The sequence below is a fragment of the Sus scrofa genome, chromosome 1, assembly GCF_000003025.6.
Source record: "Sus scrofa isolate TJ Tabasco breed Duroc chromosome 1, Sscrofa11.1, whole genome shotgun sequence".
NCBI lineage: Eukaryota > Metazoa > Chordata > Mammalia > Artiodactyla > Suidae > Sus > Sus scrofa.
In genome coordinates, this window is record NC_010443.5 from 168,627,371 (window position 1) to 168,650,514 (window position 23,144).

The window sequence follows — 23,144 nt, forward strand, 5'->3', positions numbered from 1 at the left end:
ATTTAATGTAACTTGCCCACATTAACTTCAGTTTCTGTAGGAAATGGATACTTTAGTCAGTTTGTGAGGAGAAAGTGATGGATATAGGGATCAAATTTAAGAATATGCATAAAGATTTATGTACAAGTGTTATGAGCTGAAATGTGTCTCCCACCCCCAAATTCATATGTTAAAGTCCTAACCCTCAATAACTCAATGCCTCAATATCTCAGAATATGACCTTATTTAGAGATGGGGCATTAAAGAAGTAATTAAGGTAAAATGAGGTCATATGGGTGGGTCCTAATCCTGTTAAGAAGAGATTAAGACACCTATGCACACAGAAGAAAAACCATGTGAAGACAGAGGAGATGGCCAACTACAAGCCAAAGGGAGAGGCCTCAGAAGAAATAAACACTGCTGACACTTTGGTTTTAGACTTCTAGCTTCCAGAACTATAAGAACTATGGTTTTAGACTTCTAGCTTCCAGAACTATAAGAACTAAATTTCTGTTGTTTAAGCTACCCAGTTGGTGGTACTTTGTTGATAACCCTACCAAACTACTACTCCAAGGATACTCATCACAGAATTTTTTTAATAGCAGCTTAAAATGGAAACAACATAAATGTCCAATAGTGGGGGCTTAGTTTTATTCATATCCAGGTCTACCTCTCCTACCTCCTCTGGCAGTCTCTCTGATGGCAGCAAAGGGCAGTAAGAGTAGTCAAGGAGGCAGGCTGCCATCATCGTAAGTAACATGAGCCAATTCATGAAAATTATCCATAGAATGAGTACCACTGTCTTTCAGTATATGGTTTCCTCTATGCAGTTGATAAAGTAGTAAGGCTCCATGGATTAAGATGTTAGTTTTATTTATGCTGATCATGAATGTGCCAGAGAGAAAGACAGGTACTATGCCTAGAAATGCTAAGTACACAGGCTCAGTATATCCTTTTTCACCAAAATGATTTCATTCTTTGTTTTCCATACAAATTTCCTCCAGAGTTTCCATTGAATTAAGATTTAAACTGCCCAGTTTATTCTTCTTTATTGTCCCTACGTCTCTAATTACCATGTCAAGACCAAGATATACTTTTTTATATCTGATTAAATATTTCTGTTTTTATCAACAAAACCTTACAAGATAGTGCCTAAGATTTCTTACCACAGACAAAAATCTTTCAAGGTCTAGTTCTCATATGTATTATTTCTTATAGTTTCTCCCTGTTTTAATATAGCAGATTTCTTCCATAGATGACTAAAATTCAACTGGTTAAATAATTGGGATATTCTAAAAATATTGAAATAGTATACATTTATTAAAATAATAATTTTAAATAATGACATGCAAAAGTGTTGGTAGAGTATTAAGGAAGCATTGTACAAAACTATTTCATATAACATGATCTACATTTTCATTATATATATAATATATATATATACCTAAAGTATATCTTTAGAAGGAGATTTCACAGGGTTTTATTTATTTATTTTTTACCGATTTTGGTTTTATACTTTTCCAAATTCTTCAATGATTACATGTTACTTTTATAATCAGAAAAATAAAAAGGCAAGGAACAGCTATGGAGATTTCTGATTTAATCTCATTCCACACTTAAATTTTTTTGTTGCATAATTATGGAGGGAGGAGAGGTTTTCCAAAAAAAATTTATTTAATACATGGACACTGTCCAGTCAGAATAGATGCTAAACTGAATCTTGAGGCCCCTGCTGTGTCAGGAGTTAATCTTTTTTTGCTGCCAAAACAATAGGAGGTACAAGGCACCTCAGGGCTGAGAGTGGAGCAATGAGGAAGGGGCATTTAAGTATCTTGAAGGCAGTGGCCTTTATTAACTGGCATGGAAGGATTTCAGAATTTTAAATAAGGCAGTTAGTCATACCAAGTATATATCAGATTGCATGTACATCTCATTCTCTTTAATGGGCAATATTTGATTTCACTATATGGATTAATCTTAATTTATTGAATGAGCCCCTTATTGATAGTCATTTAGATAGTTTGCATTTTGTTGTTACAAGCAATGTTATAATATACCTTTTTAAACATTATCTTTGTGAACATGAGCCAGTATATCACAATATGACTTTGGAGAAATTATCTGTCTTCCTAGAATTATGAATCCTTTCTTAATACTAGCAAGGAATTGTGTAAATTCACATTATAAATCTGTAGCTCTAAGGGGATATTGAAGTTTAGGTAAGTGGCCTCAAACCTTGTCTTTGCATTAGAATCACCTGTAGAACTATTAGGAATTGTTCATCTATGACCGTACTCACAGAGATTCCAATTTAGATCTAGATGAGTTCTGTTAAGGCCACAGGAAGATGGAGGCAGAGGCTGGAGCAGTGAGATCACAAGCAGGGTTTAATTGACCAACAGAGTGGCCGAGAGCACTGAGCAAGTAAAACTCAGGCCCCTTGCTGTTGGGAAAGAATCCGGTTTTATAGGCAGGGGGTCATGTGCTGAGTTCTATAGGTCCAGGATGGCAGTTGAGATCATGGTATAAAATTTAACTTTCTCCTTGGGGCTGTCTTTGTCCTTGGAAAGTCAAGCACTTCATGGGTCTGGTTGTTTCACCTGTAGACATCTGATAAAGTGGAGACTGCAGGTCTGGGTCTGGGTGAGTCAGTGAGTCCTTCAGACTTATTCTTTTTTAGGCCTTGCTTTTAGATTCCACCTAAGAAGTTCTAGGTATTTGTATTTTTCAGTAAGCTCCACAAATGATTCTGTTGCCTAGCCAGTATTAGCAGCTACTGAAATACGGAAGAATTAATATTTAAAAGAGGACAAGTTTGCATAATTTGTCAGTGTCTAACATATGATAAGAAGAACTGGCGAAGATGTGGCTCTCATACCTACTACTACTAATACTATAAATAGGTAAAATCATTTTGTAAAACTCTGGCTATATCTCTTAAGTTGCATTTAATAGCATGCATTACACTCATTAGTTCCACTCCTAGGTTTATATGCCACAGAAATGCTTAACATGTTCACTTGAATATTCTTGGTTGTACCATTTGTAATAATCCCAATCTGCAAAGAAGCCAAATGTCCATTAATATAGAATAGAGAAGTAATTTGAACGCAATTTTTATGTTATGGGATACTCCCCAACAATGAAAATCTTCAGACTACAGCTACATACAATGTGGATGAATCTCAGAAAAACAAAATGTGGAGCAAAAGAAACCAGATTCAAACAAGTGTGTATATATATATAAAATTCAAACAAGTAAATATACATCTATATTTATCTAAAACTGGCAAATCTGTATCTACAGTGTTAGAATCAGGAGAGAGGTATAATGGCTTTTAAGAGACACAGCAGGGGTCATCAGTCCGTGGTAATGTTGCCGAAAATTCGGCGTCTGTCTGCCAGTGCCGAACTGAAATGCAGACAGAGTTTTGGGTAAAGGAAAAAAACAATAATGTTTTGCATGGCAAAGGGGGCCACAGCAGGCTAATGCCTTAAAGACTGTGCCCCTTTTGGAAGGGGTCAGGAGGTGGTTTTATAGCTGGGGAGTGAAAGAAGGATTAGGGCCTTAGATAAGGATCAGGGTAGAGGCAAGTTTGCATTTTTTCTCAGAGCTGGTGTTTAAGTGGCCCCAGGACTGGTTCTGATGGTCCTCCTTCTTCTGGGAATGAAGAATGGTTCATCAAGTAGTTCTTCCATTTGTTGGGAGTTTTAGTTCTATAGAAAGGCACAAAGATATTGTTATGGATATTCCTTGAGGAGGAACCAGGACCCTGCCCCAGGGCTGCACTGCTCTCTCCCCCAGTCTCTGCATCCCCTCCCTCCCCTGATTAGCAACTGTGCTTTGAAACTCAGAGAAGGTCATGGAGGCTGAGGCTTATTCCCTAAAAACAAGCCATGGATGAGGACACAGAAAGGTTTTGCTAGGAGCCCCACAGAGTACTAGCTCAATTACAGTTATATTTTGATCTGGGTACTGGTTACATGGGTACGCTCAGTTTATGCAGAATCATCAAGCTGTGTACTTGAGATTTGTGCTCTTTCTGTGTATATGTTGAAAAAAGTTTGAAAAATGTTGTAAAACTATCATTAGGAGGAAGTTCTTCCAAATAACAAAATTATTTTATGATAGAATAATAGCTGTCCTCCCATTAACTGTATAAGCGGAATTTGGTCTGCAGTTGTATGAATTTGGTCTTGTGCAGGCTCACAAGAACAATTTATATGTATCTTCTCAATTAAGCAATATCATCTTCAGAGCTTGAAATTGGCCATCTTTTAAATATTTACACCATGGAAATTGGCAAATGCTACATCAGATTTTTGTTTTCTCAGAGAGCTACTTACCCATATAGTACTTAATTTAGATCTCTTTGCACATGGGGATGTTATTTAACTTGCTTTGTAGCTAGTGGAATTAGTAAAAAATTAATATAAATGTTGAAAGTGGCTAAAATGAGCGTGGCTTTTGGAACCATCATCATATTTTGAGACTGCAAAGTGTCCTTTTTTTCTTTTGTAAATTTGAGGAGGCTTATTTACATTCACACATCAATTCAGTAAGAGGAAATATGCCATTTAAATTTGGTTTTCAGTGTCACAAATTAGCATTACAAGAACATTACCAGGTCTCAAAATCTACCCCCAATAATCAGAGTTATTGTGAATCACCCGAGACCAAAGCTATCTGGCTTTTTTTCTTTTTACTACTGGAAAATGATTATTGTAGCCTGGAGAAAGCTGATAAAATTGTCACCTGCAATTCTGAGACACTCAGTGCTGTGCTGGTGTCTTCAGTCATCCAGGTGCATACAGACATAATAGATATTTTCTTAATCAAATTGTTGTCAATGACATTGCTGTAACAAAGATATGTAAAGAGACAGTTTAACATTTTTCTCCATTACTCTGTTCTGCTCTTTAGGTCCCTATCTTCTCTTTTTCACCTTTTTTTTTTTTTTCTTTTCATTCTATCTATATGCACAGTCTTCTATTTATTTCTCGTGTTACATTAGCTTCTCAAAATTAATTTTTTTTCTTTTTTTTTCATTTTTGGCTGCCCTGCGGCACATGGAGTTCCTGGGCCAGGGATCAGATCCCAGGGCAGTACCAACCTAAGCCACAGCTGTGGCAATGACCGATTTTTAACCCATTGGGCCGGGCTAGAGATCAAACCCAGGTCCAAGCGTTCCCAAGATGCCATTGATCCTGTTGCACCGCAGCGGGAACTCCAAAATTTTTTCAATATCATGACAAATGGGTTAAACTATTTAATAGTTTCCCCAAGAGAACCTTGGAGTTCTCTTTCATGTAATGTTAAATTTTTTTTCCAGCGTATTTTTGCTTTGTGACAAAAAATAATGATTTAATAGAAAATGTTTTTAGATTCTTTAGAACCATTCATTTCTAAGAACCCCTACTACCACCTTTCACTGTTGTGGCACAGTGGAAACGAATCTGACTGGTATACAAGAGGATAGGGGTTCGATCCCTGGCCTTGCTCAGTGGGTTAAGGATCTGGCATTGCTGTGAGCTATGGTTTAGGTTGCAGATGCAGCTCGGATCCCATGTTGCTATGGCTGTGGTGTGGGCTGGCAGGTATAGTTCCTATTCAGTCCCTAGCCTGGGAAATTCCATATGCTGTGGGCGTGGCCCTAAAAAAAAAAAAAAAGAATTATAGTGACTAATGTTAATGAGCATGAATCAAATATTGATGATCACTTGTTTTAGACCACCAAAAGAAACAGGAAAGTGGAAGAAAATGTATATATATGTATCCACATAAATAAAAATATATAAATATGAAATATTTGTATATTTCATATTTTGCTCACTTATGATATTAAAACTTATTGGGTTCAGCTGTTGTTAGCTTATTCCTTCTTTAATAAAATTCCCCATCATCTTTTCACCTATTTTTTTTTAATTTTAACTTTTATTTATTTTTTTCCACTGTGCAGCATGGGAACCAAGTTACACATACTTTTTCCTCCCATTGTTGTGTTGCGATTTAAGTATCTAGACATAGTTCTCAATGCTACACAACAGGATCTCATTGTAAATCCATTCCAAGAACAATAGTTTGCATCTGTTAACCCCAAGCTCTTGATCTCTCCCACTCCCTCCCTCTTCCCCTGGGCAGCCACAAGTCTATTCTCCAAATCTATGATTTTCTTTTCTGAGGAGATGTTCATTTGTACTATATATTATATTCCAGTTATAAGTGATATCATATGGTATTTGTCTTTGTCTTTCTGACTCATTTTACTCAGTATGAGATTCTCTAGTTCCATCCATGTTGCTGCAAATGGCATCATGGCATTCTTTTTTATGGCTGAGTAGTATTCCATTGTGTATATATACCACCTCTTCCAAATCCAATCATCTGTCGATGGACATTTGGGTTGTTTCCATGTCCTGGCTATTGTGAATAGTGCTGCAATGAACATGCGGGTGCATGTGTCTGTTTTAAGTAGAGGTTTGTCCAGATATATGCCCAAGAGTGGGATTATGGGGTCACATGGAAGTTGTATGTATGGATTTCTAAGGTATCTCCAAACTGTTCTCCATAGTGGCTATACCAGCTTACATTCCCACCAGCAGTGCAGGAGGGTTCCCTTTTCTCCACAACCCCTCCAGCACTTGTTATTTGTGGACTTATTAATGATGGCCATTCTGACTGGTGTGAGGTGGTATCTCATGGTAGTTTTGATTTGCATTTCTCTAATAATCAGCGATGTTGAGCCTTTTCTCATGTGCTTGTTGGCCATCTGTATATCTTCCTTGGAGAACAGTCTATTCAGGTCTTTTGCCCATTTTTCCATTGATTGATTGGCTTTTTTGCTGTTGGGTTGTGTAAGTTGCTTATATATTCTAGAGATTAAGCCCTTGTGCATTGCATCGTTTGAAACTATTTTCTCCCATTCTGAAAGTTGTCTTTTTGTTTTCTTTTTGGTTTCCTTTGCTGTGCAAAAGCTTGTCCATTTGATTAGGTCCCATTAATTTATTTTTGTTATTTCTATTGCCTTGGGAGAATGACCTGAGAAAATATTCATGAGGCTGATGTCAGAGAATGTTTTGGTTATGTTGTCTTCCAGGAGTTTGATGGTGTCTTGTCTTATATTTAAGTATTTCAGCCATTTTGAGTTTATTTTTGTACATGGTGTGAGGGTGTGTTCTAGTTTCATTGCTTTGCATGCATCTGTCCAGGTTTCCCAGCAATTCTTGCTGAATAGGCTTTCTTTTTCCCATTTTATGCTCTTGCCTCCTTTGTCAAAGATTAATTGACCATGGGCTTCAGGGTTTATTTCTGGATTCTCTATTCTGTTCCATTGGTCTGTCTGTCTGTTTTGATACCAGTACCACACTGTTTTCATGACTGTGGCTTTGTAGTATTTCTTTTTTTTTTTTTTTTTTTTTTTTGTTGTTGTTGTTGTTGTTGTTGTTGCTATTTCTTGGGCCGCTCCCGCGGCATATGGAGGTTCCCAGGCTAGGGGTTGAATCGGAGCTGTAGCCACCGGCCTACACCAGAGCCACAGCAACGTGGGATCCGAGCTGCGTCTGCAACCTACACCACAGCTAAGGGCAACGCTGGATCGTTGACCCACTGAGCAAGGGCAGGGACCGAACCCGCAACCTCATAGTTCCTAGTCGGATTCGTTAACCACTGCGCCACGACGGGAACTCCTGTAGTATTTCTTGAAGTCTGGGAGAGTTATGCCTCCTGCTTGGTTTTTGTTTCTCAGGATTGTCTTGGCGATTCTGGGTCTTTTGTGGTTCCATATAAATGTTTGGATTGTTTGTTCTAGTTCTGTGAAAAATGTCATGGGTAGTTGGATAGGGATTGCATTGAATCTGTAGATTGCTTTGGGTAGTATGGCCATTTTCACAATATTGATTTTTCCAATCCAGGAACATGGAATATCTTTCCATTTCTTTACATCTTCTTTAATTTCCTTGATTGATGTTTTATAGTTCTCAGCATATAGAGAACTTACCTCTTTGGTCAGGTGTATTCGGAGGTATTTGATTTTTTGGGGTGCAATTTTAAAAGGTATTTTATTTTTGTATTTTCTAACATTTCATTGTTAGTATTTAGGAATGTGACTCATTTCTGAATGTTAATCTTATATCCTGCTACTTTGCAGAACTTGTTGATCAGTTCAGGTAGTTTTTGAATTGAGTCCTTAGTGTTTTCTATGTATAGCATCATGTCATCTGCATACAGTGACAGTTTTACCTCTTCTCTTCCTATTTGGATGCCTTTTATTTCTTTTGTTTGTCTAATTGCTGTGGCTAGGACTTCCAAAACTATGTTGAAGAGCAGTGGTGAGAGTGGGCATCCCTGTCTTCTTCCAGATTTTAGTGAAAAGGCTTTCAATTTTTCTCCATTGAGTATTATATTGGCTGTGGGTTTGTCATAAATGGCTTTGATTATGTTAAGGAATGTTCACTCTGTACCCACTTTGGTGAGAGTTTTTATCATAAATGGATGTTGGACTTTGTCAAATGCTTTTTCTGCATCTATTGAGATGATCATATGATTTTGACTTTTCTTTTTGTTAATGTGCTGTATGACGTTGATTGATTTGCATATGTTATACCATCCTTGTGAATCTGGGATGACTCCCAGCTGGTCATGGTGTACAGTCTTTTTGATATGTTGTTGGATTCGGTTGGCTAGAATTTTGTTGAGAATTTTTGCGTCTATATCCATCAAGGATATTGGCCGATAGTTTTCTTTTTTGGTGGTGTCTTTGTCTGGTTTTGGAATTAGGGTGATGGTGGCATCATAGAATATCTTTGGGAGTGTTCCTTCTTCTTCAACCTTTTGAACAAGTTTAAGGAGAATGGGCACCAGATCCTCTTTGTATGTTTGGTAGAATTCGCCTGTGAAGCCATCTGGTCCTGGGCTTTTATTTGTAGGGAGTGTTTTTGTGATGTATTCAATTTCATTTCTAGTGATCAGTCTGTTCAGTTGGTCTGTTTCTTCTTGATTCAGTTTTGGCAGGCTGTAAGATTCTAGAAAGTTGTCCATTTCTTCCAGATTGTCAAATTTGTTGGCATATAATTGTTCATAGTATTCTCTTATTTTTTTTTTTTTTTGTATTTCTGCAGTATCCATTGTGATTTCTCCTTTTTCATTTCTAATTTGGTTTATTTGGGTTCTGTCTCTCTTCTTAGTGAGTCTAGCCAGAGGTTTGTCAATTTTGTTTACCTTTTTAAAGAACCAGCTCTTGGTTTTATTAATTTTCTCTATTGTTTTTTGAATCTCTATTTTATTGATTTACTCTTTGATCTTTATGATTTCCTTCCTTCTGCTGTCTCTAGGTTTTTTTTGTTCTTTTTTTTTCTAATTCATTTAGGTGGTAGGTTAAGTTTTCAATTTGAGATCTTCTTTTTTGAGGAAGGCCTGTGTTGCTATGAATTTCCCCCTGAGCACTGCTTTTGTGGCATCCCTTAGATTTTGAAAGGTTGTGCCTTCATTATCGTTTGTCTTGAGCTATTTTTTCATTTCCTTCTTGATTTCCTCATTGACCCATTGGTTTTTTAGTAGCATGTTGTTTAGTCTCCATGTAGTAGGTTTTATTTCTCATTTCTTTTCCTGTGATTGATTTCTAGTTCCATGCCACTGCGGTCAGAGAAGATACCTGAAATAATTTCTATGCTCCTAAATTTGTTGAGGTTAGCTTTGTGCCCCAATATGTGATCAATTCTCGAGCATGTTCCATGTGCACTTGAGAAGAATGTGTATTCCGATTTTTTTGGATGTAGTGTCCTGAAGATGTCAATTAAATCTAACTTTTCTATTGTTTCCTTTAGGATCTCTGTTGCTTTATTGATTTTCTGTCTAGAGGATCTGTCCATTGATGTGAGTGGGGTGTTAAAGTTTCCTACTATGATTGTATTCCCATCAATTTCTCCTTTTATGTCTGTTAATATTTGTTGTATGTATCTGGGTGCTCTTATATTTGGGGCATATATGTTGGTGATAATAATAGCCTCTTCTTGAATGGATCCTTTAACCATTAAATAGTGTCCTTCTTTGTCTTTCTTTATGGCCTTTGTTTTAAAGTCTATTTTGTCTGATATGAGTGTTGCAACTCCTGCTTTCCTGTCATGTCCATTGGCATGCAATATTTTTTCCCACCCCCTCACTTTCAATCTATATGTGTACTTTGTCCTAAGGTGAATTTCTTGTAGGCAGCAGATTGAAGTTTTTGCTTTTTTATCCAATCAGCCACCCCCTCACTTTCAATCTATATGTGTACTTTGTCCTAAGGTGAGTTTCTTGTAGGCAGCAGATTGAAGTTTTTGCTTTTTTATCCAATCAGCCACTCTGTGTCTTTTGATTGGAGCATTTAGTCCATTGACATTTAAGGTGGTAGTTGATAGATGTTTATTTATTGCCATTTTAAACCTCATTTTCCAGTTGATTCTATGTTTCTCTGTTCTTCCTTTCTTTTTTTTGGTTGGATAGTCTCCAGTTATTTTCTGCTTGAATGTTTTTCTTTTCATTTTTTGTGAATGTAATGTTTGGTTTTGATTTGTGCTTGCCCTGTTTTTTAAGTATGTTAACCCCTTCCTATAATTGTGTGTTTTAGTCTGATAGTCCTATAGGTTCAAACACTTCATTATCATAATAAAATTAAAAAAACGGAAAATTGAAAAAAGAATCTGTTTATTTCCTTACTTCCCTTGCCCACATTTTATGATTTTGATGTCTCTTTTTTCTTTTTAATTTTATTTTGTTTTAAACATCATGATTAGATCTGTATGCTGGCTTATTTGAGTGACTGCTCTCTGATTGTGGTTTCTTCCATCCTAGTTTCTTCCTCTTTTTTTTTTTTTTTTGATTTAGAGAAGCCCTTTCAATATTTCTCTTAGAATGGGATTTGTATTGCTGTATTCTTTTAGCTTTTGTTTGTTGGAAAAAATTTTTATTTCCCCTTCTATTTTAAATGATATTCTTGCTGGATAGAGTATTCTAGGTTGCAGATTTTTTCCTTTCAGCACTTTAAATATCTCTTGCCATTCCCTCTTGGCCTGTAGAGTTTCTGTTGAGAAATCAGCTGATAGCCTTATGGGGATTCCCTTATAATTGACACTTTGCTTTTCTCTTGCTGCCTTTAGGATCCTCTCTTTATCATTAACTTTTGTGATTTTTATTATAATGTCACCTAAGTATTTTAGCAGTCATTGATGACCTTTGTCTGGATCCATTGTTTCTTTAGGGATTACAAAATGGTGATATTCTGTCATTCTTCATTTTTTCAGCTATGTTTCTTCTATAATGAAAACTTTTACTAACTTTTTGTTACCCTGAAGAACAGTTTATGCAGGAAAGATAGGATAAGTGCCTGAGTCCCTTTATCTCCATCCACTGCCTTTGCCTTTTTTAAGTAAAAAAATTTTTTTGATCTCTAGAAATCTTGTGCCTTTTCAGATCTTCTTGGAGTATACTTCTATTTTCAAACCTGTTTTTATTTCTTAAAATATATTATAATTTTTTATATTCTGTTCAATTATCCCATAAATGAAGAAGTCATAGCCAGTTTGCCAGTGTCACCTGTTGTTTCTGCTGGCTGTCAGTCAGTGTGTTTTATTTCCTTTTGAACTATGAACTGTTTATTTCTTTTGGTACCCATCTTTGGAAATTCTTTGGGGTCTTGTATAAGGGTAGGTTTCTCCATGGAGGAGTTTCATGTGTTTCTTTCAGATGCCTGTAGGCATAACAAGCCTTAGACCTCTTCAAAATAGCAATTCTCCTCTTGAAATATTTTAGACCACCCGTTTAATGTCAATTCAGCTTGCAAATTGTGGTTTGTGGTTATAAGTAACCAGGGAAGAATCTTTCTCCTCTTCTTAGCCTCAAGTTTTGAGATATGCAATATTCCTGGGGTGGTAGGTGAAGTTTATAACTCACCCTATACCGAGAACCTAGCCCTGGGATATCAGAGTTATGAACAAGTCTCCAACTAGACCCTCCAACTTGAGTTGCCCCTGGGATTTGTCTTCTGTCCTACAGCTTTGAAAATAATGTAAACCAAAGCTCAGGTTCATTGGGTTCAGTAAGTGCCCTCACAACAAAAGGGTCAGTTTCAACATTCTGCTTACCTCTCTGGCTTCCCACCTTTACTTTTGTCTGTCCTATGTATTTCTTATTTTTTAGCAGGTCATGAATGCATTTAAGAAGATTTTAAGGAGTTTCCGTCGTGGCGCAGTGGTTAACGAATCTGACTGGGAACCCTGAGGTTGTGGGTTTGATCCCAGGCCTTGCTCAGTGGGTTAAGGATCCGGCGTTGCCGCGAGCTGTGGTGTAGGTTGCAGACGCAGCTCGGATCCCGCGTTGCTGTGACTCTGGTGTAGGCCGGTGGCTACAGCTCCGATTCGACCCCTAGCCTGGGAACCTCCATATGCCGCGGGAGTGGCCCAAGAAATAGCAAAAAGACAAAAAAAAAGAGAAGATTTTAAAAATATATTTTAGCCAGCATTTTTAGTTATTTTTAGCAAGAGCTTCATTCAGTCCACAAACTTGGTTCATTTTATCAGAAATACAAGCATTCTCATTATGTGCCTTTTTTCATTCACTGTTTCATTCTTTAGTACTTAATTAGATATTACCTTAAAGATCTTTTTATGTTTATCAATTGTGTATCACATTTGATGTATTCCACTATCCCATTTCATTTTGGCCTGCTAAACACATAGTAACTTTTCAGTAAAATACCCACAGATCAATATAAAATAAGTGAGATTTTCATTAAGATTATTCCAGAGTACATGGTTCTTCACTGATTAGAAAGGGTAAAACCCCTTTTACTAAAGCACCTAGCTTACTTCTGTAAATAAAAAATTAGAAAAATTTGGTATTTGGGGATTAGTTAAATATCTATATGGTATACATACATATATAGGAATTTTATTTTTTCTCTGTATTTTATGAAGCAAGCATTAAATGGACTGAAGTAGTTTATTTTCCTTTTGAGATGTTAAGTGTTTGTTGGTAGGCCTCCATAGGTTCTTTAGCAGATAGGAAGCAGATGTGGCTTTGGGAGGAGACTGCTAGGGGAGGAACAAATGTATGAGTAATCTGGAAAAAGATTAAAGTCAAATTATGAGTTCAGTGTCAGTCTTTGGACCAAAACTTTTCCATTCTTTGTACTTTGAAGAGACGAGCAACTGAGTGTTCCTAAAAAGGGAGAGATTATTCTCAAAAACCAGCACTACTCGGCTGTATTTACTGTTTCATTTTCAAATGTTTTTTTGTTTTGTTTTGTTTTGTTTTTAAATCTGATTTTGACTTTCTTTGGTTAGGTAGGATATAACCCTTCATTAGCCTGTATTTGTACTTAAGGAGTCTTGTTTTATTTGAATAGAGAATGTCTTTAAAATCATATACACTTTGTCAGTGAGTTTCTAGGAATGTCTGGCATGTTTATTGGTCAAATGACTTGCAGATGGAAATGAAATTTGGTGAGGAATCTTCCAGATCACATATGGATCTATTTTTACTTTAATAAAACTATTTAAAGCACAAAGACTTCAGTCTGGGTGTCAGTGCTAGCTGCTGATCTGAGAAGGATTGCCAGGAAAGTACCTGGGAAGGATTGCTAAGGAAAGTACCTGCTAAGGGTTGCAATGATTTTCCCAGTCCTGGTGCCTCTTTTTGGTTGTGCTTGAATTACACACATAAACCAGATGGGCATCAAGAGGTCTTCTAGATCTCTGAAGTGCTTCATGATAGCTAAATTCACTGGGCATACTGCTTTCTTCTGTATTCACTAACATACTTTATGGTATTTGAATTCAGTGAAGATGCTGTTTTGTGTTTAACACCACCCATTTAGAAATTTTTAGACTAAATCCAACCTCCAGAGGAATACTTAAGAGGTAGAGCTGGAACAGTTACATTCATTTTAGGTTAAAATTGTACCTGCAGTAAGAAATAAATCATAGACTATCTTCAGTTCAGCTTGTAAATAAATAGAAAATACAATAAAATTAGAATATTGCTACAACGAAAGGTTTTCCAGCTTCTCTGTGCTTCTAGACATATAAATTTCACTTTTCAGTGTATCTACTTACTTAGTGACAGATATCAGGTCATAGTGGTCATATCAGGTCATAGCTTACAGTTTAATTCTGTTTGGATAAGCTGGGCCATTAAAGAAAAATACTCTTCAACATAAAAGAGCTCTCTTGCCCCTGTTCTTCTTGTTAGTTAATAATATATTAAGGTTGAAATTAGTTGTCCCATCCTGTGGTAGTTGGAGGAAAACTTATGAAAGCCCTTTTGAAACATGTCCTAATAGCCATTGGGCCCCAGTGTAGCATAGTGTTCCTGATTAGGGAGAACTGATAGGTGACAAGGTGATCCGTTGGACATGTACTTTTTAGTACTTTAAATTTCTTTGTAAATAAATTTATTTAGATATATTACATGTAGTAAATTCACCCATTTTAAGTGTATAGTTTAATAAACCTCAACAAAGTATATACATCCTTGAAACTACCACCTCAGTCATCTAACCCCAAGAGAGAGAGCTGAATGTTATTCTAGATTCTTCTCTTCCTCACGTCCAAATGGTTACTAATTTCTATTCATACTACACTCTGAATTTCTGTAGAACTTATTTTTCCTCTTTACTCCTCTTTACATGGCTACTACCTTAATTTGATTTTTTTTAACCTCTGTTACTTACTACAATTTTTTAATTTTTTTTAACCTCTGTTACTTACTACAATCTACTGTAACTGGTTTTTCACTTTTATTTCTTTTACCTTCTGTAATGTTACTAAGTTCTGATTATTCCAATCACATTAGCCACCTTCTCTGCTTGCTTAAAATCACTCGATGACCCTTCACAGTTCCCATTCTCAGTCATCAGTTTCTAAGTAGGAGATTGGCTCACAGTGGCAACTGACTTGCTGATGACATCATTTATCAATTACAAAATATACATGGAGAAGCAGATTTATGAAGGGAAAGTGATGCATTAGTTCACTTAATAGTGAAATAAGTAAAAGTTTGCCTTGTGTTTCAGTTTTAAAATTATCAGAGCATTTTATTTGATTCTAGCTTTATGTAAACAACTATGAGGGAACGAGATAAGAATTTTTCAGACATTCATCTCAAACATGAGAAACTGTTTTAGGATATTTTATATTGATGAAAAGAGAATTTTATCAATTCTAGGTCAGAAAAATTACAATCTTTGTTTAAGTTTATTTATACTCAGTGATTATTGTCTAAATTCATGAACTCTCATTTTCATTTGCATATACTAGCCTTTTGAAAACTATCTTCCCTAATTCTCTAAACATGTCTCAAAAATATAATGTGAATATGAATGATGAAATTTACCTTTTAGATTGGTAAAGATAAGCTCTGAGGTAAAATAATTGATAGCAGAGTATATCTACCTTGAATGAGAGGAAAGCATAGAAGAAATATTTAAATATGACAACAAAAACCATAATGAACTTTATTTCAGCTATAGAAATAAAGTTTGCCTTTATTTCTCAATCTTAATTGTCAAGTATATAGATTATCTCTATACCATAAATAGTCTATATCCTCTAGCTTTTCTTAACACAGAGAGTAGAGGTATTTACTATAGTTCCTAAATAAGTTAAGTAGTTCTAAAATACTTTTAGACCTGTTTACATTAGTTATTTGAATATCACTGAATGGGAATTATTCTAATATAAATGAGTTTTACCACCCTGCTCTGGAGTATTGCTTAGAAAAGTGATTATTCCCTTCTTTATAAAATGGAAGTCCTCAAAAAATTAAAAATAGAACAACACGATCCAGCAATTCCTCTTCTAGGTATTTATCTGGAGAAAAGGAAAACACTAACTTGAAAATATATAGACTCCCTCATGTTCATCACAACATTATTTACAGTAGCCAAGATATTGAAACAACCTAAGTTACCACTGATGGATAAATGGGTAAAGAAAATGTGATACGTGTGCGCGTGCACACACACACACACACACACACACACACACACTTAGTCAAAATGGAATATTGTTCAGCCATAAGAAAGAATGAAATCTTGCCATTTGAAATGGCATGAACGGACCTTGAGGGCATTATGCTAAGCGAAATAAGTCAGAGGACGACAATACTCTATGATGTCACATACATGTGAAATATATAGATATGTAAAAAATGCCAGTCTCATATATACAGAAAGCAGATCGATGGTTGCCAGAGGCAGAGGGTGGAGGGTGGGTGAAATGGGTGGAGGGAGTCAAAAGGTAGAGATTTCTGGTTATAAAATAAAGAAGTCATGGAGATGTAATGTACAGTATGTTGACTGTGGTTAATAATACTGTATTGCATATTTGAAGATTGCTAAAATAATAGATCTTAAAAGTTCTCATCACAAGAAAAAATATTTTGTAACTGTAACATGTATGGTGATGGACATTAACTAGACTTATCATATTAACCATTTTGCAATATATGCAAATATTGAATCATGTATACTTGAAATTAATTCATTGTTGTATATCCCTGTACCTCAATAAAAAAATGAAAGTTATGATCATAATCCCAGCAAGTAAATATGGACAAATGGATCCTAAAGTTTATATGGAAAAGCTAAGACCTAGAATAGCAATACAATACTGAAGGACTACAAAGTTGGAGGACTCACACTAACCTATATCAAGACTTACTATAAAGGCACAGTAATCCTGACAGCATGGTACTGGTGAAAGAATGGACACATATATCAATGGAAAATAATAGAAGGTCCAAAAATAGACCTACATAAAAATGGATCATACCTAAATATAAGACATGAAACTATAGAACTTCTAGGAGAAAACTTAAAAGTCTAGGCAACCTTGGCTTTGGCAATGAGTTTTTAGATACAACACCAAAAGCATGATCCATGAAAGAGAAAATTGATACATTGGATATAATTAAAATAAAAAACTTCATCCCTGTGAAAGACACTATTAAGAAAATGAGAAGACAAGTCAGACTGGGAGAAATGTTTACAAATCATATATCTGATAGAATATGTATTCATGATATACAACAAAAGAAAAAGAAACCTCTTAAAACTCAACAGTAAGGAAACAAAGAACCCAATTAAAAAATGGGCACAAGAGCTGAAAATGTGAAGAAGATATATAGATAACAAATATACACGTAGAAAGATGCTCAACATCCTTGTCATTAGGGAATTGCATATCAAAATAGTGAGACCACTAACACCTATTGGAATGGCTAAAAAAGAAAAAAAAAAAAAAAGCCTGACAAATATCAAATGCTGGTAAGAATGTAGTGCCAGTAGGAATGCAAGATAGTACAGTCACTTTGGAAGATGATTTGGAAGTTTCTTAGAAAGCTAAAAAACAGAGTCTTAAAATACAATCCAGCAATTGTACTCTTAAGTATTTACTCAATTGAGATGAAAATTTACATCCACACAAAAACCTGCAGATAAGTATGTATAGCAGCTTTATTCATAATCATTAAAAACTGGAAGCAGCCAATATGTCTTTGATAGGTGAATAAACAGTGGTACATCCGGACAATGTAATATTATAACTCAGTGATTTTTTTTTTAAAAAATAGAAGCTGTGAAGCTACAAAAGATATGGATAAACCTTAAATGCATACTGCTGATTGAAAGTCAGTCTCTGTTCTCAAGGAAGATATACAGATGGCCAGCAAACACATGAGAAAATGCTCAACATCGCTGATTATTAGAGAAATGCAAATCAACTACCATGAGATACCACCTCACACCAGTCAGAATGGCCATCATTAATAAATCCACAGATAACAAGTGCTGGAGGGGCTGTGGAGAAAGGGAACCCTCCTGCACTGCTGGTGGGAATGTCAACTGGTACAGCCACTATGGAGAATCATAGTGGAGATACCTTAGAAATCCATACATATGAACTTCCATATGACCCCATAATCCCACTCTTGGGCATATATCTGGACAAACCTCTACTTAAAACAGACACATGCACCCGCATGTTCATTGCAGCACTATTCACAATAGCCAGGACATGGAAACAACCCAAATGTCCATCGACAGATGATTGGATTTGGAAGAGGTGGTATATATACACAATGGAATACTACTCAGCCATAAAAAAGAATGCCATGATGCCATTTGCAGCAACATGGATGGAACTAGAGAATCTCATACTGAGTGAAATGAGTCAGAAAGACAAAGACAAATACCATATGATATCACTTATAACTGGAATCTAATATCCAGCACAAATGAACATCTCCTCAGAAAAGAAAATCATGGACTTGGAGAAGAGACTTGTGGCTGCCCGACAGGAGAGGGAGGGAGTGGGAGGGATCAGGAGCTTGGGGTTGTCAGATACAACTTAGAATAGATTTACAAGGAGATCCTGCTGAATAGCATTGAGAACTATGTCTAGGTAATCATGTTGCAACAGAACAAAGGGTGGGGGAAAAAATGTATGCATGTAAGAATAACTTGATCCCCATGCTGTACAACGGGGAAAAAAAATTAAATTTAAAAAAAAAAGAAAGAAGTCAGTCTGAAAAGGTTACAAATGATATGAGACCAACTATATGACACTCTGGAAAAGGCAAAACTATATAGACAGAAAAAAATCAGTGGTCGCCAGACCTTCAGGGAGTTAGGAGGAGGGTTAAATAGGGGACTTTTTAGGGCTATGAAACTCTTCTGTTTGATACTTTCTTGGTGCATTCATGACATTGTGCATTTGTCAAAACCCACAGACTTTTACAGCACAAAGAGTGAATCTTAATGTATGAGTATTAAAAAATAATTTAGGATGTTGGAAGATCCCAGCAAGGAATAAATACAGACAATGACAGGAAAATCTAACTGTATTTCAGTTATATAGAGCAACATTCCTGACGGTGTGAGTGAAGAAGAGTAGAAGGAGAAGGTGGTGACCTAAGTAACTTTGGAAATGAGTCTGTAAGTCTAGATGCAAAAGAAATTACACATAATCATTGTGCTTTAGTTAATAAAGTTAGTTTCCATGGGGGTTCAAATTGAAAATTCTGATACCACTATACTTATATTCTGAAAGTGAATAATTAACTAAATGGATGAGAGATGGTGGGGACCAGAGTTTCCAACAGCCAAAGATGGAACAATTTGAACAATAAAATTAATTAAGTAGTACTGAATTATAACCCAAAGAATGAAATGAAATATCCATGCATTGAAAGTGATGTAAATAAATAAACAGGGAAGAAATACAGCTTCTTGGGAAGAATTCCAATTAATTCTCTGCCCGCAGCAAGGAGAAACTAAACTTCCCATTCCCTAAGTATGTGGGCTACAAATACTGACTGCCTTCCAAAGAATTCAGTATGAGAAGAGGAGGAGAAAAGAGTAACTTTACATTGGAGAGACCTAAAAAACACTACTTCTGTCAGGTGATTAAGGTCAACATCAAGTGATAAGTCATGTTAATTAATAGTCGGTATTGTAACCCTAATCTAATCATGAAAAAAATCAAATTCCAGTAGAGGAGAAGCCTACAGAATAACTGATCAGTATTCCTCAAAATTGTCAAGGTTTTCAAAAACAAAGGAAACTAAGAAGATGTCACAGCCAAGAGGAGCCTAAGGCGACATGACAACTAAATGTAATGTGATATGCTGGATGGGTTCATGGAACAGAAAAAGGACGTTAGGTAAAAACTAAGTAAATCTGGATAAAACATGGATTTGAGTTAGTAAGGATGTATTGATATTAGGTCATTAATTATAAAAATGTGTTATACTGATACATGATGTTAATAATAGGGGAAATGATGCAGGGCATATGGGAACTCTGCTATTTTCTCGGTTTTACTGTAAATATAAAGCTATTCTAAAAAAAATAATGTTTTTAATAAATTACTATTTAGTTGGTCTCACAGTAATATGGTAGTTTCTTTCTCTCCTGCAGTTTTGAGAGTGTTTGCTGCCTTGCTGACTCTACTTCTCTCTCAGACATCACTTTTGATGGCAATCCAATAGCTCAAGAGTCATGGTACAAGCACACTATCCTTCAGAATATGATGCAGCTACGCCAGCTAGATATGAAGAGGATCACGGTGAGAACTTTTCCAAAAAGTGCTGACCATATTGTTTTTCTTAGTGTGGATTTAGGAAATTGTTCAAAGTGCTTATTAATTTTAATAGAGTATCATGACCAGATATTCCATAATTATGACACATTTTTACTTCCTGTCCCCTATTCCCAATTTCATTGAATAGAACTTTTTAAATTCCTAGACTAATATTTAAATTAATCATCATACTTGTTTTTCATTCTTGCTTAATAGTCAACTAATAACTTACTTTGGAGTAGATGAGTAAGAATTTTGTTGATAAGGTACATAGTTTAATAGTTAAGAGCATGGGCCCTGGAGCCAGACTGCTTGAGTCTGAATCCTGGCTTGATCATTTTCTAGCCATATGACATTTGGCAATTTAGTTAACCTTTCTATTTAATTTTCCTCAAAGTAAAATGGGGATCATAAATATATTATGTCATAAGGATGTCAAGATAAAATTAAGAACTAAACCTTGGAACAGTGTGAGGCTCCCAGGAATCATAGTAGGAAGCTATTGTTATTATTATTATTATTATTAATGCTCTACCTCTCAAAGTAGCTATGTCTTTATTTATTCTATCTCTGTTGTACAAATTTTCTATACTTAGATGTTTTGGTAATGGCTCCTGCTCTAAGTGAAATCCTGCATGCAGTACCCTTCCTCTTAGGTATGAAATGCACATTAGCATATTTTAGACTCTAAGACATTCTGAAATAAAGAACCTTGCCTTAATTTGTTTCATTGTATCCAAATTCATTTGATTATTTTATTGTCTCAGAAAATATCTGTTAATGATCTCAATTTGATAATCTCTGACCTAGAAAATTATACTAAACCTCCACATATTTTCTTACTTCTAGGCTGTACTAATTTTGATGGGATTCTGAGTGATCAGCTAGGTTTATTTAGTTGCCACTGGACTCATTGCCTGTACACTAGTTTCACAATGTGTGCCGTTCACATGATTACCTCAGCAATATTATGGACATCTAAGGTGGTTAACAGATAGGCAAAGTGTTGATGAATCTATGAATACTGGGAGTCTTCTGGGGTTCTACCTCTTTTTTGTTCTGGTATGGAGATAAAGTCCTTTGTCCTCTCAGTTTGATCTGCACTGTCAACTCTGTTTTGTACTCTTACCCTTGTCTCCATGTCTTTCTTAATTAAGCATCTTTGAGCCTTCTCATTGCTCTTTCTGATGAGGTTGCAATGAACAGGGTGAGAAATGAAGCTAACTCATTTAAATAAATTAGTGCTTAATTATATATTATGTTTCTCATAGTGAATTTATATGTCAATCTTGTCTACTCAACTAATGTATATCGTCCTTGAGGGCAGAAGCCATTCTTCTTCCTTGTCTGATACATGCAGGTGTTTTATACATGTTTATTTCCTTTTTATCTCACATAATGCTCTTACCTCACACAGTGATTATTCTCTTATCTCACACAATGCTGAGGATGTAGTAATGTTTAATAAAAATTTGTTGGTTGAGTAAAATATATCTACTTCCATGCCTTTAATAAAGAAGAATGATACTGCCTATAATCATTATGCTTGTACATTCCCTAGGATGAGTTTGCTTGGTAAGGAAATGAGGAAAATCACCTTGGATAAGAGCAGAGCCAGCTGTTTTGCTAAAACAGAGCAGCAATCCTTGCACATCTGCTCTTCTACCATTTAATTTTAGAAATGTTAAAAAAAATTAATGAAAATAATCTCAAAGTTAGAGGAAAGCTGTAGGTACAGTACAAAGAACTTTTTTTTTCTTGACCATTTCAGAGTAAGCTGTTGACTCCATTCCCCAACCACCTTAAATACTTTAGTGTGTATTTCTTGCAAGCAAAGACAGTCTCCCATGTAAACAGAGTATAACCCACAAAATCAGGAAATGAACATTGCAAAATTGCTAGTGTCTAATTATAATACCACATTCAAATTATACCAATTATACTAATAATGTTCTGTGAAGCAAAATGATTCACTTTGGAATGATACATTGCATAGAGGTGCATTTTTGTTGTCATGTTTCTATTTTCACCATTTTTACGGAACAGTTCCTCAGTTTTTCCTTGATTTTCATGACTTTGACATTTGTGAAGATTATAAGGTCAGTTATTTTGTAGATGACCCTCAATTCAGGTTTTATTGGTGTTTGCTGATGATTAATTTTTACAGATTTTTGGTATATATATCACAGAAGTGATTTTGCATTCTTCTCATTGAATCCTGTCAAGTGACATGTAATTTGTCTTTACCTCTTTATTGATATTGTTCACTTTAAGGTGGTATCTGCCAGGCTTCAACATGTGAAGTTACTTTCATTCCCTTTTCTTCTGGTATTCTCAGACTCCAACATGGAGGCAGGGTACCCCACACCTCCAAAAGCAATTCTCAGAACACTAGCCCAGTGTCCAAAAATTCAATTCAATCATGACACTATCTACTCAGAGGTAGCATCAGATTCTACAGATTGAGGCCTCAGTCCTATTAAGACATGCTGTCCCCCCTTCAGGTACAGGTAACAAGTCCAAGTTGTTAGCTATACTTCTTATCCACTGGCTATAAATCAGATATTCCTACAAGCCCCTTTCCTTGGGTTTGAAGAACTCACAGAACTAAAAAGAAACATTTTACTTACTTACTAGGTCACCAGTTTATTGTAAAAGGATATAACTCATGAACAGCCAGATGGAAGAGATGCACAGGGCAAGGTATGTGGGAAGGAGCACGGAGCTTCCATGTTCTCTCTGAGCATGCCACTCTCCCCAAATCTCCAGGTTTCACCAGCCCCAGCCTCCCAAACTCTGTCCTTGTGGAATTTTTATGGAGGCTTCATTACATAGTCTCAATTGATTATATCATTGGCCATTGACAATTGATTCAACCTCCAGCTCCTCTTCCCTCTGGAGGTCTAGGAGTGGGATGGAAAGTTCCAACCCTTTAATTGCCTGGTTTGTTCTCCTGGCAACCAGCCTTTATCCTTAGGTGAGATCCAAAAGTCACCTCATTAACAAAACAAAAGATACCTTTACCACTCTGGACACTTAGGTAATTCCTA

At 35.8% G+C, this 23,144-nt stretch overlaps 1 protein-coding gene across 3 annotated transcripts in view; it reads left to right on the forward strand.

The window, feature by feature from the left end:
- LRRC49 (leucine rich repeat containing 49) overlaps positions 1-23,144 on the forward strand; it is a 158,379-nt gene that overhangs the window by 74,010 nt on the left and 61,225 nt on the right. For all 3 annotated transcript variants that reach the window (XM_001928481.7, XM_005659880.3, XM_021100865.1), the window contains one exon: positions 19,932-20,079. In XM_001928481.7, the coding sequence (XP_001928516.1) occupies positions 19,932-20,079 (148 nt within the window). The remainder of the gene's footprint in view (positions 1-19,931; positions 20,080-23,144) is intronic.